Source organism: Saccostrea cucullata, unplaced genomic scaffold, assembly GCF_032062105.1.
Source record: "Saccostrea cucullata isolate Sc308-1 unplaced genomic scaffold, CSIRO_AGI_Scuc_v1 ctg334, whole genome shotgun sequence".
Lineage (NCBI taxonomy): Eukaryota > Metazoa > Mollusca > Bivalvia > Ostreida > Ostreidae > Saccostrea > Saccostrea cuccullata.
The window spans coordinates 130,962-149,658 of record NW_026923666.1 but is presented as its reverse complement, the minus strand read 5'-3'; the positions used below and the strand labels follow the sequence as shown (position 1 = coordinate 149,658).

The following is an 18,697-nucleotide window of genomic DNA, read 5'->3' as shown; positions in this document are numbered from 1 at the left end:
TATAATGATTCTACTTCAAAATATTCTGGTAACCCAAAACATGTTTTGACTATAAATAAAATTAAACAAGATGTGTTTGTGAAACACTGATGCCCTCCGTATGTCAGCTTTTAGGGAGGATTAAAGTTTCTCAAGTGCAAGTCAAAATCCAGGGTCAAAATTTTTCTATCCAAAGGAAGGTGTTGTCACAAGGAATAAACCTGTGAAATATGACCGCCTTTGCACCAACTGTTCAGAAATAATGGCCGAGGTTAAATTTTTTCTTTAAAGTGGGTCAAACTCTAAGGTCAAGGTCAAAAATATTTACACCAATTGAAAGCTCTTGTCCCAGTTAATATACATGGAAAGTATGAAAGTTCTAGCACCAACTATCCAAAAGTTAGAGCCAAGGTTAAAGTTGGGAAATTTTTTGGTAAAAGTGGGTCAAACTCAAAGGTTAAGGCCAAGAGGTCAAATTTGGTGGTATCTTAAGAAAGGTCTTGTCACAAGGAATTCACCGATTAAATATGAAAGCCATAGCCTCATGCATTCAAAAGTAATTGGCAAGATTTTGCAGAGTTACAGTTTAACACACAAACAGATAGACAGACACAACAAAAACTATATACTCCCAAATATTTGATTATAGGGGCATTAAAAAATTCCAAAAATGAGGGAATGTCCTGTTGGAGTGTGACACTGCTGCTACTAAGATGACCAGGTTTGATGATACTATAGTATAGGCCTCACAGAGTGTAAAATAGGATCTAAACATGCTTTGATTACTAAAAGAGGTAAACTTTCAAAATTAAGCCAATACTAGCGAGACAAGATTTGGACTTGAAATTATGTAAGACTAGTCAAAATTGGTTTATTCAATTTTCAAAAATTGCCGCTTGTATACCACATGCACTGTCATTACTTCTCATACTGTCTCTCTCTCAGCATTATATAAGTACATATATGAATTGTTTTAAACTTCATATTCTTTCGGATAACCAAATAGCTCCATGACATCCAACTTTTATCACCTGTGAAAGAGCTTCATACATTGGTGCCTAGAAAAAAAAAATAAAGAAGCTGTTGAAAGGGATTTGATTATAATCAAAGTTTCTGATATTGTACTACAAAATAATTTGTAATGCAAGTTAATAGTTCCATATCAGTGAAACTGGGGAGGCCATAGGTTTCTTCCTTGTCTGTCAGTCTCTCTGTCCACCTGTCAGTGTGTCTAATTTGGATTTCTATATTTTTTGTTTTCTAAATACTTGCTGACTCTTGATATGTTTGTATATCTTGATGGGTTACAGATCAACGTTGCATTCTTAAGATATTGAACGAACAAGATTTTCCTACGTTTAGAAAAGCTGAAGCCACAATCTTTGACCTTGTGATCTGGAAATTAATAAAGATCATTGTTTTTTCAGGTTTTGAGTATGCATCAAGTTTGATTTCTGCCAAGCAAATGTTCTGAAGATATCAAGCAGACAATTCTTGGTCTGTCAACATTCCCAATAACTGACTTGTGCAAAGCAATATGCCTCCTATTTCAAAAAAACAAAAGTGGGGATATAAAAAATATTAAAAGAATGACATCACTACTGTAAATGTTAAAACCAGAATCCCCCTTACCTTTTCTGCATCGTGTTCTAATCCAGTGTCATGATGATGAAGTTCGTCATCTCGAAATTTACTCAGTTTCTAGAAGAAGAAAACATAAAGCTTTTATTACACTAATACACTAGTACACGCAAATGTGTCTGTTTTTTTTTTTATATTTTATTACCTGTATATGAATATTTAATGTAAGAAACATGTCTGGTTTTTGTGTGCATCTCACCTGTATCAGATCTTTGTGTTTCTCTGGATCATCCTCCATCAGATCTCGAATCTGACTGTTGATAAAGTATTACAGGTTACAAGTATCTCTTAGAAAAAATCACAAAATAAATGTTGTGAAAGAGAGCAACTATCTTCACCATTTTTACTTTTAAAAAATGTTATAAAATCAATTTGAATCTACGTCTTGTCCATCACATTTTTCTCCTTTCCCTACACATTTGGTGCATTGACCAAGATATGAAATGTGACAGACCTACCAAGGAAAAACCTAAGTTAGTGTCTTTGCGGGGCCAAGGACTTTTAAAGAGGGAGGAATGTCATGGTTACATGGGTTTTATCGTCGGTTGCCAGATAATTCATTTGGTAAAGCACCTGTCTGGAGATTCAAGGGGCTTGGGTTTCGAATCCCCATCTGGTCTTTGCACTTTTCTCCTCTCCCATTACACATATATAGGTGTATAGATGGACACACCAATACATCTTAATTTTTTTCATACCTGTGTACAATTAAGTGTCTGTGTATCCTTACCTGTTATAATGTTCACCTATCACCGACTCAACCGCCACTGTACACGCCATAGCTCCTTCCTTGCCCAGCATGGCTGTTCCTGCACCTGTGATCAAGTCAATTATGACAATATATCTCAAAATGTGTGCCATCTGAAAATTTTTGTCAGATAAATTAAACTTCTTACCTTCCAGATAAAAAAAATTGACTGTCAAACAATATCTAAATTGTTAACTTTAACAAAAGAGGGAGACTAAAGAATTAACAAAAGTCTGTTGAAAAATATATTTTTTCTCTATTGTTGTTAAAAAAAATACCACAGTTTTAAAATTTTAATTAATGTATTTTAGGAAAATTTCTTGTCAGATCTCCACCTAGGACAAATCCAGCAACATTCCAGAGAGGTAGCAGTGCAGTGGGCCTCACCCTCTTCTCCACGATCAAGTGATTAAATGTCTCCAGATGTTCCTGTTCCTGCTCTTTCATTTCCTAAGTCAAACAAAGAGTTGATAATGAATGCCTCAAACTGGTGAGGACTTAATAGTTGGTTTACAGAATGTTCACTGTCATATTTATGAAGGTTATTACATGTATTACTAGATGAAAGTTCAACTAAGTCATACCCTTGAAACATACATTCTACAATTTGGTGAAGGGTAAATAGCTTATTACCATGTACATGTATAAATCTTGCTTGCTACATGTATTAAAAATGTCCAGGAATAAATGATTTTCAAATGTTCACTGCATGTATGATAAAATTTCAATACCACCGGCACCACTGAGCTCATGGTTGCATAAGAATTTAACATTGCGTAAGGGCTAGCTGCTCATTCTTATAATAATGCAATCAATTTGCCTGTTCATGTTAATGAGACAGAGTACAGAAAAACATTTATAATGTAAAGGTGCATCACATTTTTAAAAGATCATAGATAACCCGACAGACCAACTCAGCCTGGGAAACAGCCCCTTATTAAAACTGTCCCAGTCAAAGCGCCCCCTGATTTTGGTCAAAGCGCCCCCTGACATATTTTTATAGAAAAACTAAGTTTCTAAACCGTCCCCAAATATTGGTCAAAGCACCCCAAAATTTGGGCAATGCACCCCCCTTACATATTTTTTTTTAAATAGAAAAATGAAGTCCATACAACATCTCATAGAGATTTTTTTTTTCCATCTGTGAATCCCACTTAGTTTGTGTTGAAAAAATGAATTAGTATTAATGTCCAGATTATAAATGTATGGCATAATAAATAATATCCACCTGTATTATGGGTCCAACAGAGGTCTTGCCTAAGACAGCGATTTGTCCTGCATAAATCCGATCAGCTCCCAGTTCTCCTGCTTGATCTACCCTGATTATGCGACTGAGCAGTTTTCTGGTTTTCTCATCTCTGGCACGTTGGCTTATGCGCCTTATGCTCATTTGGCAAAGCAAAGGGAAAGACATATTTCAAAGTTAAATTCCTTACATAAGCCTCGGCAAGAGTGGTGATACTCTTAATTAGCTTCTCGCCGTGACAAGTCTACCAATCAATGGACTTGTGCCCTGAAAACATTAAGAAATATAAATCCACTACTTTTCTCCAGGAACTAACATAATATACCATGATTTTTAGCATGTTCAATTATGTAATATTTTCATGCCGACCGAATTTACTCAGTATGACTTTGTTAATTATCGGCCAGAGACTCTGTATCAGTCAACCTTTTGAAAATTGTTATATAACGTTACTTTTATTTCAAGTACAGATTGTATATGCTTACCTTTGGTGTACCTGTCTTGTTCTCACATTTTCTGCACTAGAAAATAGGAACCTCTTTTGATCGACGCGTCTGCTGTCACGTTCGTAAGAACGAAAGTACACGTGCAGGCTCGCACAAAATGTCTTCTACATTAACATCATCTTTTTTATTCCATTTTATGGGTACCTTTCAGACTGAAATATCTTTTCAAAATTCTTTAAACATTTATATATTTTTCATTTTGAAAAAGATAAAATACTGCTGAATATATCTCCTAAAATATTGACCAATCATACGCTTTGTTTATATTTATCAACCCCGTCAAAATAGAAGTTGACATGTATCTTCGATTTTTGAAGGAGATTTAAATGTTTCAGCAGATTGAAGTCCTTTATTGTCATTCTTCATTTGAATGAAGACATTTCTTGGAAATGATTAGAGGAAGTTATTATACGCACAAGAAGCAAATATCATTTTTAAAAATTCCACAAATATGCTAATTAGTTGAGGGAGCTCGGGGTTTTCTTTTTATGAATGGAGAAGAACAGCTGACTCTGTTAAAGATCAATCCAGTGACATTAAGACTGAACCTAGAGGTAAGCGAATTATGTAACATTAGAAAAGAATATTACTACATGTATTTTGTAATTCATTGTTAAATAATGTTTTAAAAATGAACTTGGGGAAAATTCCAAGGTTGAAAAAATGACTGAGTTGACCATGTTTATGTAATGATCATAAACATAATTAAAGTGAAACCAGGAAACACTGAACTTTAAACCCTGGAATAAATTAAGCAGAATGTGTATTCATTGAACAGTCCAGATATACACCTAGTTATACCTGTGCACATATACCACACAGGTAGGTCAATATGTAAAATCATTCAGACAAGGTCGACCATTAGATTACGCCATCATTGTTAAAGGAAGGGTCATGATCATTGATGACTAAGGTAGAAGGTATTGTGCTCAACCCAGCTCATAGGCCTACATGTATGTCTCCTCAAAAATTTTAGCTTGATGTTCCTGAAAATTAGTGACATTTAATCACTTTACTTTTGGGAAATCATTATTGCATGCTACATGTAATGTAAGCAAGGATATAAACATATATGATGAATAAATTTGATCTTTTTTTTTTGTAACTATTTGTCTAATTTATTAACAAATTGTCAAACAGCAGCCATACTATACTTCTTGCAATTTTAGTGATAACTAATAAAATTATTCCTTTAATTTCAGACCAATCAATCTAGCTGGTTTCATGTAATACATTTGTATATTGTGGACCAGTAATGATTGAGTTTTAGTTTAAAGTACGGCGTTGAAGATTAAACTCACATTTTAATTTTTGGAAAAAGAGTAGGGAACATAGATATCAGGAATTGGTCCTTAAAATTTAACCCTAATGGGGTAGTGGGAAATCGTCAAACATTCAATTTAAATTCCAGTGACCTCAAGATCACTTTAACTGCATGACCTCAAGATCACCTTTACTGCAGGGCTGTCCCAGCAAGTGCATCCCAACCAATTTCATTGTGACCTTGAACCCCTTTTTATCCGCCCGGATCGATAGATCCGAGGCGCATATTGTTTTTGTCCTTTCAGTTTGTCTGTTTGTTTGTCTGTCTGCTGAAAACTTTAACCTTCGCCATAACTTTTGAACCCTGAGATATAGAGACTTCATATTTGGTATGCATACTCCACTAATAAAGTTCTTTCAAAAGACAGCAAGGTCAATGACCTTGTGACCTTGACAGTGACCTAAATGCTAAAAAAAGCTTTTTCAAACTTTTGCCATAACTTTCGAAGCATAGGAGATAGAGACTTGGTATGCATACTCCACTACTAAAGTTTTTTCAAATAACATTAATATCAATGACCTTGTGACCTTGAACTGTGACCTATATGCTAAAAATAGTTTTTTGTAACTTTGTTGCCGCCGGGCGCATAGTGTTTCACAAACACATCTTGTTTAGACTTTGTATTTAACCTATTTCTGGAACACTGAGCTGGATTTGTTTTTTTTTATTTTACTGTGTTTATGTTAATACAGCAACAAATATGCAGGTAGCTGTAGCAAAATTTTATTGCATTCTTTTCACTTTTCTTGTGCATGACCTTAACCTATGTCCTTACACAAATTTGTACTTAAATATCTGTACAACTCAGGAATGTAATTGAGACTGTAGGTAACTTAGAGTTAGACATACAAAAATGAAATGTGATAAAATCTTAATGGCCTCTACCTTGTTGCATTCAGTAATTAATATAAAAATGCATGTTGTGCTTATTAAATTGCTGCAATATTAAGTCATGCAGTTATGGTAGGTGAAAAGATTTACCAGGTAATTAGTAACATTGATTGAATGAGGTTTGTTTAATGAGACCAGTACTACTTTTAACTCTGATGCTTTGTTCATGTAAATATAACATTGTGCTTGTATGCATATATGTACCCATCATTATCCATCATGTTATGAGTAAAATGAACCAAAAAAAAGAAACACAAGTGGAAAGAGCATTAATTGGAAACAACTTCCTTTTCAAAAATTATAGCAGATAAAAAATGTAATTTATTTGGGAAGTTTCCAGTTTTTGCTTTTGAATAATTCGTTACCAGTCTATTAATATAAAAAAAAATTGAGTTTGGCACTGCATGTTTGACTTTGAAAAAAAAAAATTCCATGCCTGTATAGCATTTTTGATAATAGCATGCCCTTTAATCCTTTCAAAATATGAAATTTTAATTAAATCTTTTGATACTATCAAATTGACTGCTGCATCTTTACAACTTTCATTATCCTGAGTTTTATGTGTATCTGCCAAAAGTTCATTGATAAAAATAAGAAGGCATTGATTAAACATAAAATCACTATTGAATATTTCACCTTTTTTAGCAGGTTTGTTATTTAAGATACCCCACCCCCATCCCTTCCTCCTTAATTCAATTCAGGGTTATGAGAGCTTTATGTTTGCATTTTGTAAATGTAGAGGCTCAACTGCAATATAAGGATAAAGTAGTACTTTGACTGAAGCATTATTAACATATTCATACATCACTGTATATTGTAGCAATGTTATGGAGTTAATTATTTCTACATTCCACACATATGGATTTACTGTCGACCAGGGAAGGTTGACGGTTGACAGTTGACAATTCCCTTGTGTTCTAGTGTCGACCGGGGACAGGTCGACGGTTGACAGTTGACACTTCCCTTGTGTTCTAATATCGACCTGGTAAAACAGGTCGACGGTTGACAGTTGACATTTCACTTGTGTTCTAGTGTCGACCGGGGACAGGTCAACGGTTGACAGTTGACACTTCCCTTGTGTTCTAGTGTCGACCGGGGACAGGTCCACGGTTGACAGTTGACATTTCCCTTGTGTTCTAGTGTCGACCGGGGACAGGTCAACAGTTGACAGTTGACACTTCCCATGTGTTCTAGTATCGACCTGGTAAAACAGGTCGACGGTTGACAGTTGACATTTCACTTGTGTTCTAGTGTCGACCGGGGACAGGTCAACAGTTGACAGTTGACACTTCCCATGTGTTCTAGTATCGACCTGGTAAAACAGGTCGACGGTTGACAGTTGACATTTCACTTGTGTTCTAGTGTCGACCGGGGACAGGTCAACGGTTGACAGTTGACACTTCCCTTGTGTTCTAGTATCGACGTAAAACAGGTCGACGGTTGACAGTTGACATTTCACTTGTGTTCTAGTGTCGACCGGGGACAGGTCAACGGTTGACAGTTGACACTTCCCTTGTGTTCTAGTATCGACCTGGTAAAACAGGTCGACGGTTGACAGTTGACATTTCACTTGTGTTCTAGTGTCGACCGGGGACAGGTCAACGGTTGACAGTTGACACTTCCCTTGTGTTCTAGTATCGACCTGGTAAAACAGGTAGACGGTTGACAGTTGACATTTCACTTGTGTTCTAGTGTCGACCGGGAACAGGTCGACGGTTGACACTTCCCTTGTGTTCTAGTGTTGATCGGTGACAGGTCGACGGTTGACAGTTGACACTTCCCTTGTGTTCGGGGACATTAACCCTAATCACAGCTATAAATGCAAAACTAACCCTTATCACAGCTGTTGATACAAAACTAACCATTAACCATGACAGTAGAAATGATTAAATGTCAACTGTCAACTGTCCCGGTCGACAGTAGAACCGAATCACTACTTCTATATACACAAGCTTTCGCATAGGGACTACATACCCTTATATTGGAGTTTACCCAATGTATGTAACACTGATCAGAGACTATTGGAGTTGCATCCATGGAAACCTTGTATAAAAAGAACAGGTATTAGGCTGCAGCATGTTCATATTTGGAGATCTTATTGCTTGACTGCAGTGGATGTACAGTGTACTCCATCCCTCAGAAGTTTGCTCATACCTGGAATTTTTATGTGCATATATCATGTTTTATATTTGTTTTAGATATTATCATCAGAAATCATTATTATAGATATATGTACATGAGGTGGTATAAATCTCAAGGTCCAGTGACACTGTCGCAATATGAACTGCTAGCATGAAAAAGATCCCTCACTGCTCAATGGCCCTAATTAAGTGCCCAGTTTAGGACATAATTTTCAGTTCAGGCAAGTGGTGGGATGTCCATATGAGCAAAAAATTCTGGAGACTCGGGGATGTTAAAACAACATACATACAAACTTGGTTTAGCCTCTGCTAGTTAAAAAAAATCTTCATTTAGATTTATAGGTCTCTATCAGTAATTACGAAGACAGCAGAATTATGTGCATTATACAAACAGTATCATCTCCATGATGAGGATCTAGGAATATGCAATGAAAAGTTGGAAATCAATAATTATAGCCAGAAAAGTAGTCACATTAGCTGACTATAGAGTTAATGCAGATTGAAACTTGCAATAATTGACATTAAATTTTCAATCAGTGCAGTTCCAGTGTATACACTAGGGTAAGATTGGGGGATAAATAAGGCATTAGAAGGAACCTGTGTTTAATGATGTGGGGAAACTATTGGGGAACAATCTTTACTGTTATAGGAGGCATATGTAATATATTTGCTCTATTTCGTGTGAACGCTTCAAAAAGCTCTTCAGCAATTTCCCAATCGGTGTAATTAGTCTCGATCAAACAAAACATCATAACTGTGCTTGATTATCCAACAAAAAAGCATATATGATTATGCAAATACATTTTGTACAATTGTTTTCATGATATATTGCTGGAAATTTGTTTTTTCTTGATCAGTTTGAATACCAGTTAACATGTTTATTCTCACATTTCTGCTTTTCATACAATTTTCTGGACTTAAGTTTCATATGATGCTTCACCTGATAAGATTTATTAGGAGATATTATGTTCCATCATTGGCAGATTTTGTCAGATGTTATTCATTGTCCACCATTTGAATTTCCCACTTCCAGGGGGAAGAAATCTCATATTAAAAGGTTCTTAAGTCATTTATCATATTGCTGAGGTATGTGTTTTACAGTACATGAAATAGCTCATATTTTGGCAAGAAATATCTTTAATTAAAAATATTTGGAGATAAACAATTAAATGAAAACAGCATTGAACTATTTTGAATATGCAATTCATTATCAGTTCTGTATATAATTTACTTGGCATTAAATTTTCAATCGGTGTCTGAATCACTCACTCACTGTGTTTAACAAAATAATCAGTACATTGTAAGGTCAGTAACTATTTGCACATATATTAATTATTATACAATGGTGGTAGATTAGACATTTAAGATAAATTGGTGGTGTCTTCTTTCTTTCATTTGTTTTACAAAAGGCACTAAAAACTTAGAAGTTAAGAACAATTTTTACATACATGATTGTATATGTGTATAAATATATTGAATATCAAATTCTTCTGTACACAAATGAAAATGCTCAGATATTATCAAATTAATAAATTAAAACACATTTAGTATTCATTAAATGTGCTGATTCGATCTTCATTTCGGATTTATTTTAAGACTTGTAAGGTGATAAGGTCACAGCTTTATTACAACACAGCTCTATAAACATAAGTGTGATAAGTTGAACATTTAAGTTATGGGACATTACATAAGCCCTTGGAGATGAATATTTGACAAAATTTGGTTATCTTACCTGTTGGTATGAACCACTGGATTAAAGCCCCAAGAGATTGAAATATTTTACCAATGTAGCAATTATATTTTGATATATCCCCCTTTCCATGGCTGAACATGCATGTATTTATTTTGCAGTTTTACATGTGGAAATTAACCTGGTGCCATATAAAAGACCTGATCATGTAATGAGCTGGGAAAAGATCAGAAAGTGCAGTTTGAGGTAAATTTTTATCCTTTTCTCATTGATGATTTTCATGCAGTTACATCTTTTAAGATTTTAAATAAAAGAAATCCAATATTTGCACTGATAATGGTATGCAAAAACATATAAATACACAATTGCTTATACCCCCCCCCCCCCCTCAAAAAAAAAAACAAAAACAAAAACAAAACAAATCACTAAATACAGTTGTAACTGTGAAATCTATGATTTTTTTGCTGGGGGAGGGGATGTAATTTAATTATGAGACCTGTGAATTCATTTCCACTAAGAAATGTAAAATTTAATTACTATGTATAACTTGATGGAACACAATATTGTACCATACTCAGGCTGAACATTCTTGGTCCATGAATTCAATCAAATCCTCACTTTAAAGGTCATCTTTTTAATCAAATTACCAAAAGAATTTGATCCCATGAAAACATGTGATTTTCCTGTATTTCCTGCAAACAAACTAAATGTAAAATTTATTTATTGAGGCATTATTTTTATCACATACTTTTTTGACACTTTGACTTGGAGATAAACCGATTGGCAGGTAATAGTTACAGGTATGTATACATGTATGTGTACTTTGCCCTGCCTAAAATTATTAAGGTCCATATGTATAAATATAGCCTATATGTTTTAATATCATGGTTTATAGTTATATTCTTTATCATAGATGACTTGACCTTGAAATCTTGATCACTGCATTGATAAAACCTAGACAACCTTCATTAACAGGAAGCTCCAACTTAAAGGCCCCTTGCTTAACTAAGTATTTAGGTAAGTATTAAAAAAATGCTTGTTTACATATATATAATGCAATCGTGAATGTGTTCATATGTATTAACAAGTTAAAATTGCAGATTAAATGCAAATGACAAAGCTTTAACTGCATGTATATTCCAATACATTATTTAATGTGACTATCTATTTTTGTTCATTTTAATTTCCTTGAAAGTCCCTGCAAATTGCTTGTTCAAACAAATTTATTGAAGTGGTATTTTGAAATTGAAGCAAAATCATAATTTGTTTTTAAAGAATCCAATTGAAATCAAATAGATTTCAAGTATTTGTTCAAGTAGATGCACAATGTACATGTACATGTAAATCGCAAAACCAGTACTTAAAAGCAGAATAATGTGTCAATTTTTGGACTTAAATCATATTTAATTATTAGTAATTTGAAATTCAAATGATGAAAAATTAATTATTTCCCTAAAGGCTTGTTTAAAGTCAAAATTAGAAAATACATGTTACAAGATAGATATTCCAGGATAAAATACACAATTCTTTAGATGCAATAAAAATGAATGAAGTACGTGACAGAGAAATGTTTGTGTCAGCTCTTCACAGTCAAAGATGCAGGATGCATCCTCTTGAGACCAATTAATTCTTCCCATTTTTCAAATATAAGGATAAATCAATTGTCTTTTGATATCATATTTTAGCAATTAAGCTTCTCAGTTTTAAAATGATATCAAAAAATGATACATCTATTTTACATTAAGTTTGATGTGGTATTCACGCAGAGAGGCTTAAGTGGGAATTCAAAGCATATAAATAGTTTCTCCAGCGATGTGAATTCCAGTCTGCACGAGAATATTATCTCAAGTTCAAGATGAAGTGTTTTTATTAGCAGTTAGCTTAGCAGGAAGTATAAAGGAGTTAGTTATTACAGAACATGGGGGCAGAAGAAAGCAAGGGAGGTAACTATGGATTGATGGGGGCAACTTCTGTGGAGTCCAACATGAACAAACAGGCCACTGCAGCTAGACCCTGGTCACTTCTCCACATGTGCTCACTTGACCAGTGGAAAAGTGGACATGCAGGTAGATATTTGAAATTTTTTTTTTTTTAAAAAAGTCCTATTGTAAATTAAAAAAAAAAATAATGATTTTATGTGTTTCTACTTATATTCAAAATTCGAAAATCTGTATAAATCCATTACATTGTAAGTCTAATACATTTAACTTACAAAATAACAAATAAGCACATACATTCTTAAATAAAATACCGTAAATCTGGAAATTTTTGCTGTAGATAAATTTTTAGCAAATTTGCGAGTTCATTGCATTCGCAAAAATATTTTTCTTAAAAATAAATAACCAATAAGAAAATGTCAACAAAGCAGTAGTCATTCGCAAAATTTTGAAACGTAAAAATTAATCAACAGCATTTTGACCCGAATTCGCAAAATAAAATCAACGTAAAAATTTCCAGATTTACGGTATATTTCCCATCCCTGTGGTGTATCTCTGCTTCCTTTTCATTACTGATATGCAAAACAATTAACCTTTTCTAAAAAATGGAGCCACTTGTTTGGCCTTTAGTCAATGGAGTCATTGATCTTTGGAATGAAGGCCAATATTGGGTTTGATTCTTAAATGACAGTAAGGAGTGTTGGGGGTATACAATGTTAAGAGAAATCAATGGAGTTGGACTTCTTCCTTGGTTAACCAATCCCTGCTGACTTTTCCCTAGTCCTACATGACAGGAACAAGCTCATATTTTCTGAAGGCAACAAATGAGTTAAAAGCTTTTGCAGGTGCATTTTCATTGGAAAAAGCTCCAATTTACAGCATCTTAAGTTAATGTTGATGAGCCATGAACATGACAGGGAACATTTGTGAAAGATGGAACCTAAAATTGTTTTTCATGTGACAAAATTGCAAAGAGAAATTTATTAAGAGTAGGTCATATTGATAATTTAATTGCTTATTTAAAAAGAAGTTGATGAGTTAATTCTGAAAAACCCATTCTAATTAACTGTTTGGTTTTATTACAAATCAGTTACCCCAGTTTTTATCCCTTGGTGCAGTTTTTAAAATCTTTCAATAATTGGTGAAACAAAAATGATTTTTTTACCAATTTGATGAGCTTAAACTTGCAAGTGAGTTTTTTTTTTTCTTTTTGTGCCTTCCTCTTGTTGTACATGTCTTTCCTCTAGTGTTCCAGTAAGTCAACTTCTTCAGGTTGACAGCAATTATTTCATCAAATTATAGCTTAGTAATCCTCTACTGGTCCTTAAAAGCATCACTAACTTTTTCATCAAGTTAATTAAACTCCAATTAGTCTCTTATCCCATTCATTTGTTTATTAAAGAAATCCCTTTTGTCTAGATCAATGGGGCTGTACAATATTGGTCCAATTGCAACTAGTACATGGAATGTGCACTTGTGGGTCATCTTTGCAAAATTTTGCAAGGAAAAATATGGCAGGGAAAAACAAATCAGTAGCTAATATTTTGTTTTCTTGGCTTTGAGGGAGAGTGGAAGGAAGGGGTTGTTTTGATGGATTTCTTTCATTTCCTGATGAGATACCAGACTTGTACAGACGTACTCTTCCTCATTTGTGTAGTATTGTATAGGGAGGCTTAAATTCAGTTCCTTAAAAATTGGTATACAACTTCCACAGTCTGAATTTTAGATTTTTAGCCATGCCAAACCATATTTATTTGATTTCTCTTTGTCCATCTTGTAGAGTGACTCCAGACTAGACTGCGAAAATAGAAGGAAAAATCCACATATTAAATCAAACTTAAGCTTCACGTAAAAGAATGTTTTTTAAAATTTTTATGAAGAAATATAAATTGGAATTTGAAATATTTTTGAAAGAAATGTGAGACAAATTTGTTCATGTTTGTTTTAAATTCAGAGGCAGCAGGTTTCAGCGAAACTTCTATGACATGCAGCGGGGTCGTTTTCAAAGACTGCAGTCCTACTTTCTGTATGAATAGACAAGGCATCATCAACATTAACAAATCAAGCTCTGTTTTCAGCTTCCGCCGCAAAAACAAGTTCACAAAAATGGCGGAACATTTTGAATACAATCATATTCCTGCGCAACTGTCATCCATTCAAAACTTTCACGTGAAAAGTGTGCTGTGTTATCATGAACGAACTGTCATTTTGCATCTTGTGCGGAATATGATGACGCAATTTGGCATAATAAATTTAAGTGACAACAAATTCATTGGCGTGTTTGGAAAACAAACGGTTGAATTTGTAAATGAAGCATTAAGAGGCCAAATTAGTCCCGATGGAAACTTTTGCATTTTAAAAATCCCCAGCATTAAGAGTGATAACAGCAGTGCTTTTGTGTATCAGATGTATGACATGAAAACCCGGCAAATGCTCCGGGAGGTCGTCCTCTTATTCCACCAGAGCCTCTTTGCTTTTGATCCCCGGTTCAGTTCATCACGCATTGCGGCAACAAGCTTTCAGAAAGGCGAGGAGAACAGCCTCAGCTTGGTCCAAACCTCAAACTGGGAGGTCCTTGCCACGAATCCGAGACTTGACGACACAAGATGGACCCTTCATCCTACGTTAAAGGATTTATTTTATTCAAAAGATGGCAATCTGATTTTTGCAGTCATGGTTACCGATGGTTGCCATTGTAGAGAGAGAAAAGCTAGACGCTATCCTCCAATAGACATCAGTGTTTATATATTTAATTCGGACAATGTCCAAACATTGCGATGTGTGCAATATAGCCGCTACACGTGCGGAACTCATTCATGTCCAGTAAACTATCTGCCAGTTTTCTCTAATTGCGGAAGCCGGATGGCCATCGTCTTGAATGAGGCCGATTCTAGCGTAGATCACTTGCAGATTTACAAGCTGCCAACAATAGGTTCTTTGCAAAACAGATGTAGGGTAAGAATCACTCAAGTTTTCCAACCGGATATGATACCAAAGCTCCCTCTACCGGCAAGGCTTATACAGTATTTACAGTACCAGCCAGAATTTGGGTAAAACAATCAACTTGATCAAAGACTTTTTGTGACCGTTGGACTAAAATAGGTAAAAAAAACAAGCAGAGCCATAAATAAATGTTATTTATGTCTGTGCAACAAGTTTACTATTATGGGGATGCATGACTGTAATATATATTTATTTGGACATGATATATGCGAATATAAAAAATGTCAGTGCTAGTCGGAATTGTTGATAAACATGACTGTATTTATTCGATCATATTTTTCTAAAAATAGGGAATTGTAAATATCTTTTTTACATGTAACAATTAAATTTCAGAACTGCAATATGCATATAAAACAAGGTATAATTGTACTTAAGAGCTCAAGATTTTTCTCAACCTTGAGCTTACAGGTTGTACTTCTAAGCTACTCGGTGTTTCTAGTCAGACAGAATTCAGTAAATTGCTGCATGTTCACATCATCGTTACATTTGTTAGTGCTGTGTATTCTGTGAGAATGAAAGATTTTGAGTGGAACATTCTCTTTGTATATTTAAACAAGTTCTCTTCAAACAACTTCTTTTTAAGTGTGCTACATTTATAAAAGCTGTGATTATAAAATTGATTCAATCACTTAGAACTGAAAATTTAGGGTCAAAGACGCAATATGCGATGAACATCCAAGAAACCAATGAACTTGCAATTACGTGAATATGATATGTAGCGGAAGATACGCTTTTAAGAGACTTGTGTTTTTTAAAAAAATATTTTGTTCTTATACACCCTGACCAATTTTTTCAGACTGCCCCGTGAACTTCTTAAGGTTTTGCTTTTTACTGCATAGTATACTAGAAGCTAGGGACCATCGTTTCGACTCTTAAATGTTAAAGGAGGTTATACGTGCATTAAAATTAATCTGTGGATATCTGGAGAAGAGGCACCCTTATTTCTGTTTAAGTATTCGTGTGACTTGGTATATTTTAATGTCTGTGCCGGTGTTTTTGTGAGAATTGTCTATGTGTTCACGTTATGTCAAAAGCATTACATATGGAGATGACGTAGCATTTAAATCACTCCATAACCAGTTTGAAGTGTTGTGAATATATTTCGCATGCCTTTTTATGCTAGTAATACCTTTAGAAAGAGTAAGCTATAATATATGTAAAAAATATATTTACTTGTATTCTGTGGTGTGTGTTGAAGGAAAGCCACGAATGTATGAAGACAAATACATAATTATTTGTTGTACAACGTGGACTTAAAGCTTCATCGGCCCTCTGACAAGAGAGGCAACTCTCACTTGAATAAATGACTTTTATTCCTCTATATGAAACAGAAAGGCTATTTTGGTCAAAATTTGCTCAGCAAGGTACCCTGAAGGTGCCTGCATTTAAATTAAAAATCTGATTTATTTTGAAAGATACTTGAAGCTTTTAGACAAAAGAAAAAGTTGTGGCAGAAATCAAAAGAAAGTTGAACTTTAATTACAATCTTTGCAGACCTCTCTTGATCTGTCTTTCCAAGACTAACGACAATGCATTGTATGATTTGTACGAATTCTATTTGTTACCATTCATTTTCAATGAGAATGTTGAATATGAAGAAAAAAAAGCAAATCGCCATTTTTAGGATAGCAAACATTGATTTTAAGACAACTATACCCCTGATCGATCTCAGAAAACAATATACGGGTGATCTAATCTAGTCCAGCCTTGTAGTCACCAGCTGCGGAAATCACGATTTAACAGAACGGCAGAGACGGAATAACAAAAATGATACTGATCTGTAAATGTAAAAAGAAATCAATGGTAATTGCTTAATACGAGATCTGCTTATTGTGTATAATGTCATTAATATAACATCCTATACTGTTTATTTGTACATAAGCTACAAGGAACTCGTGATAAAGTTCACGTTAACTTATAACATTGTATGTCCATGTCCATGTAGAGATGTACTTAAAAATAAGTATTTGGCTTGTTGTTTTTAAAGTTTGAATTTCTGCATGAAAGTACCAGTTGTAACATGATGACATAGTTTTATTGAAGTGCTGCCTCATGCTAAACTAAATTGTCTTTTTATGTATGTAACCCCGGACCCCTCATTGTTATACATTGTCGAGATGAATATGAAAAAAATACACCCAGCCTACTAGTAATCTTGTTACATCTGTACCAAAACGAAGTAATTTAAAAAAAATAAAATGGATGTATTCTAGGATTAGATTTTTAATCATTTAGATTGTTACTAGCGTATGTTAAGCAGATTTTGTTTTCTTGTCTTGGGAAGTAAAAGTGAATCGTATGTGAATATCAAATACAGGTATTTCTCAGTACCTGCTGGACTTCAAGAGAAATGGTACTGGAGATTAAAAAAAAAAAAGAATATTTTTCTGACAAAATATTTTTGAAATAGTATTTTTGTATATGAAGATTAGATATGTATTGTCTAAAGTTGGAATAAGAATATAATAACATTGTAAAATCCATTACCACTGCGCAATGTTCTGACACTTCATTTGAAGATTTCGATTCATTAACATAATATATATTTGTGAACACAAAAGAAATACGTTTTTGACTAATACACTCTGTATTTGGTTAATTATTCAAAAAGAATTATGTTATAGTAAGGAGATAATGTATTGAAATAGTGATTTTATATGGAAATAAACTGTATATATCCCGAGTCAGTTTAGACTTTTATTTATGTTATCCCTATTATGCGGAGGAAATCAATCAAGATGGTCATCAGCATTTTACATTGTTAGCACAAAATATCTTTTTATGCCAAAATGTTAACATGTCGAAGCTTTGTACAAATTAATCATCATGCAAACGCATGTTTACATTAAATCATTTAATCTTTTTGCATCATTTGTTTGTACAAAACGTCCTTTTAGATACCAATTGTAAATCAAGCCAAAATGTTAACATGTCGAAGCTTTGTTCAAAATTAATCATAATGCAAATGCTTGTTTACATGTAAATCATTTAATCTTTTGGCATCATTCGCTTTGTTCATTAACCGTTCGATGCTCTAGAGTTATCTCCCGTTCATTTTGTGACTGTGGAGCTTGAGTACACCGAAGTTCCTGTGATTCTGTAGTGAGTTGTTTTATGCAATGACCTTTGTTTTTGTTGCTTGTTATACTGAGTATTAATTTGTTCTCAATAAAGTGAAGATAAAGGATATTGTTAGTGTTTTCTTTGTAATTTGTTATCAGTTGAAGCATAAAATATTAAACAGTCTCGTTTAAAGGCATCATTTTGCAAGTTCTATGGACGATACAACGACCTTGTCAGCATATGCAATCTTTCAGTAAGTCAAATGCGGACTAATACTAATTCTAATGCCATCACTCACACACTGAGTTGTCTTTGCTTATTTTCCCGTTTTTCCCTCTCATGACAAAGAGCACACGGCGGGTGTGATCAGTCGGTAGGGGATGGTCACTCCTCCATGGCACCTAATCATACTTCTGATATTTTAGGGGTCCGTGTTTGCTCTGCTCCCCACTTATATTGTTTGAGTAGACAGAAGGTTCAATACTGCTTGTTATCTCCATATTCATTTTAGTGAGAACTGGAGTGACA

General features: G+C 34.1%; 2 protein-coding genes across 3 annotated transcripts; one reads left to right on the top strand and one right to left on the bottom strand.

The window, feature by feature from the left end:
• Positions 1 to 825: 825 nt before the first annotated feature.
• On the bottom strand, positions 826 to 3,901 carry LOC134264615 (5-demethoxyubiquinone hydroxylase, mitochondrial-like). Its single transcript, XM_062746894.1, has 6 exons — positions 3,597 to 3,901; positions 2,704 to 2,818; positions 2,351 to 2,435; positions 1,820 to 1,874; positions 1,612 to 1,680; positions 826 to 1,037 (listed from the first exon to the last, which is right to left on the bottom strand). The coding sequence occupies exons 1-6, from the start codon at positions 3,780 to 3,782 to the stop codon at positions 960 to 962; spliced, it is 588 nt and encodes a 195-aa protein (XP_062602878.1). The 5' UTR covers positions 3,783 to 3,901; the 3' UTR covers positions 826 to 959.
• A 491-nt stretch (positions 3,902 to 4,392) lies between these two features.
• On the top strand, positions 4,393 to 17,228 carry LOC134264620 (uncharacterized). Of its 2 annotated transcripts, XM_062746900.1 has the most exons (5): positions 4,393 to 4,674; positions 10,328 to 10,412; positions 11,080 to 11,183; positions 12,082 to 12,232; positions 14,058 to 17,228. In XM_062746900.1, exons 4-5 carry the CDS (start codon positions 12,085 to 12,087, stop codon positions 15,155 to 15,157), a joined length of 1,248 nt encoding a protein of 415 aa, XP_062602884.1. In that variant the 5' UTR covers positions 4,393 to 4,674; positions 10,328 to 10,412; positions 11,080 to 11,183; positions 12,082 to 12,084; the 3' UTR covers positions 15,158 to 17,228. The 2 variants fall into 2 exon arrangements, with proteins under 2 accessions (XP_062602884.1, XP_062602885.1); XM_062746901.1 differs by lacking the exons at positions 4,393 to 4,674; positions 10,328 to 10,412; positions 11,080 to 11,183 and adding an exon at positions 13,884 to 13,951 and having other exon boundaries at positions 12,093 to 12,232.
• Positions 17,229 to 18,697: the final 1,469 nt, after the last annotated feature.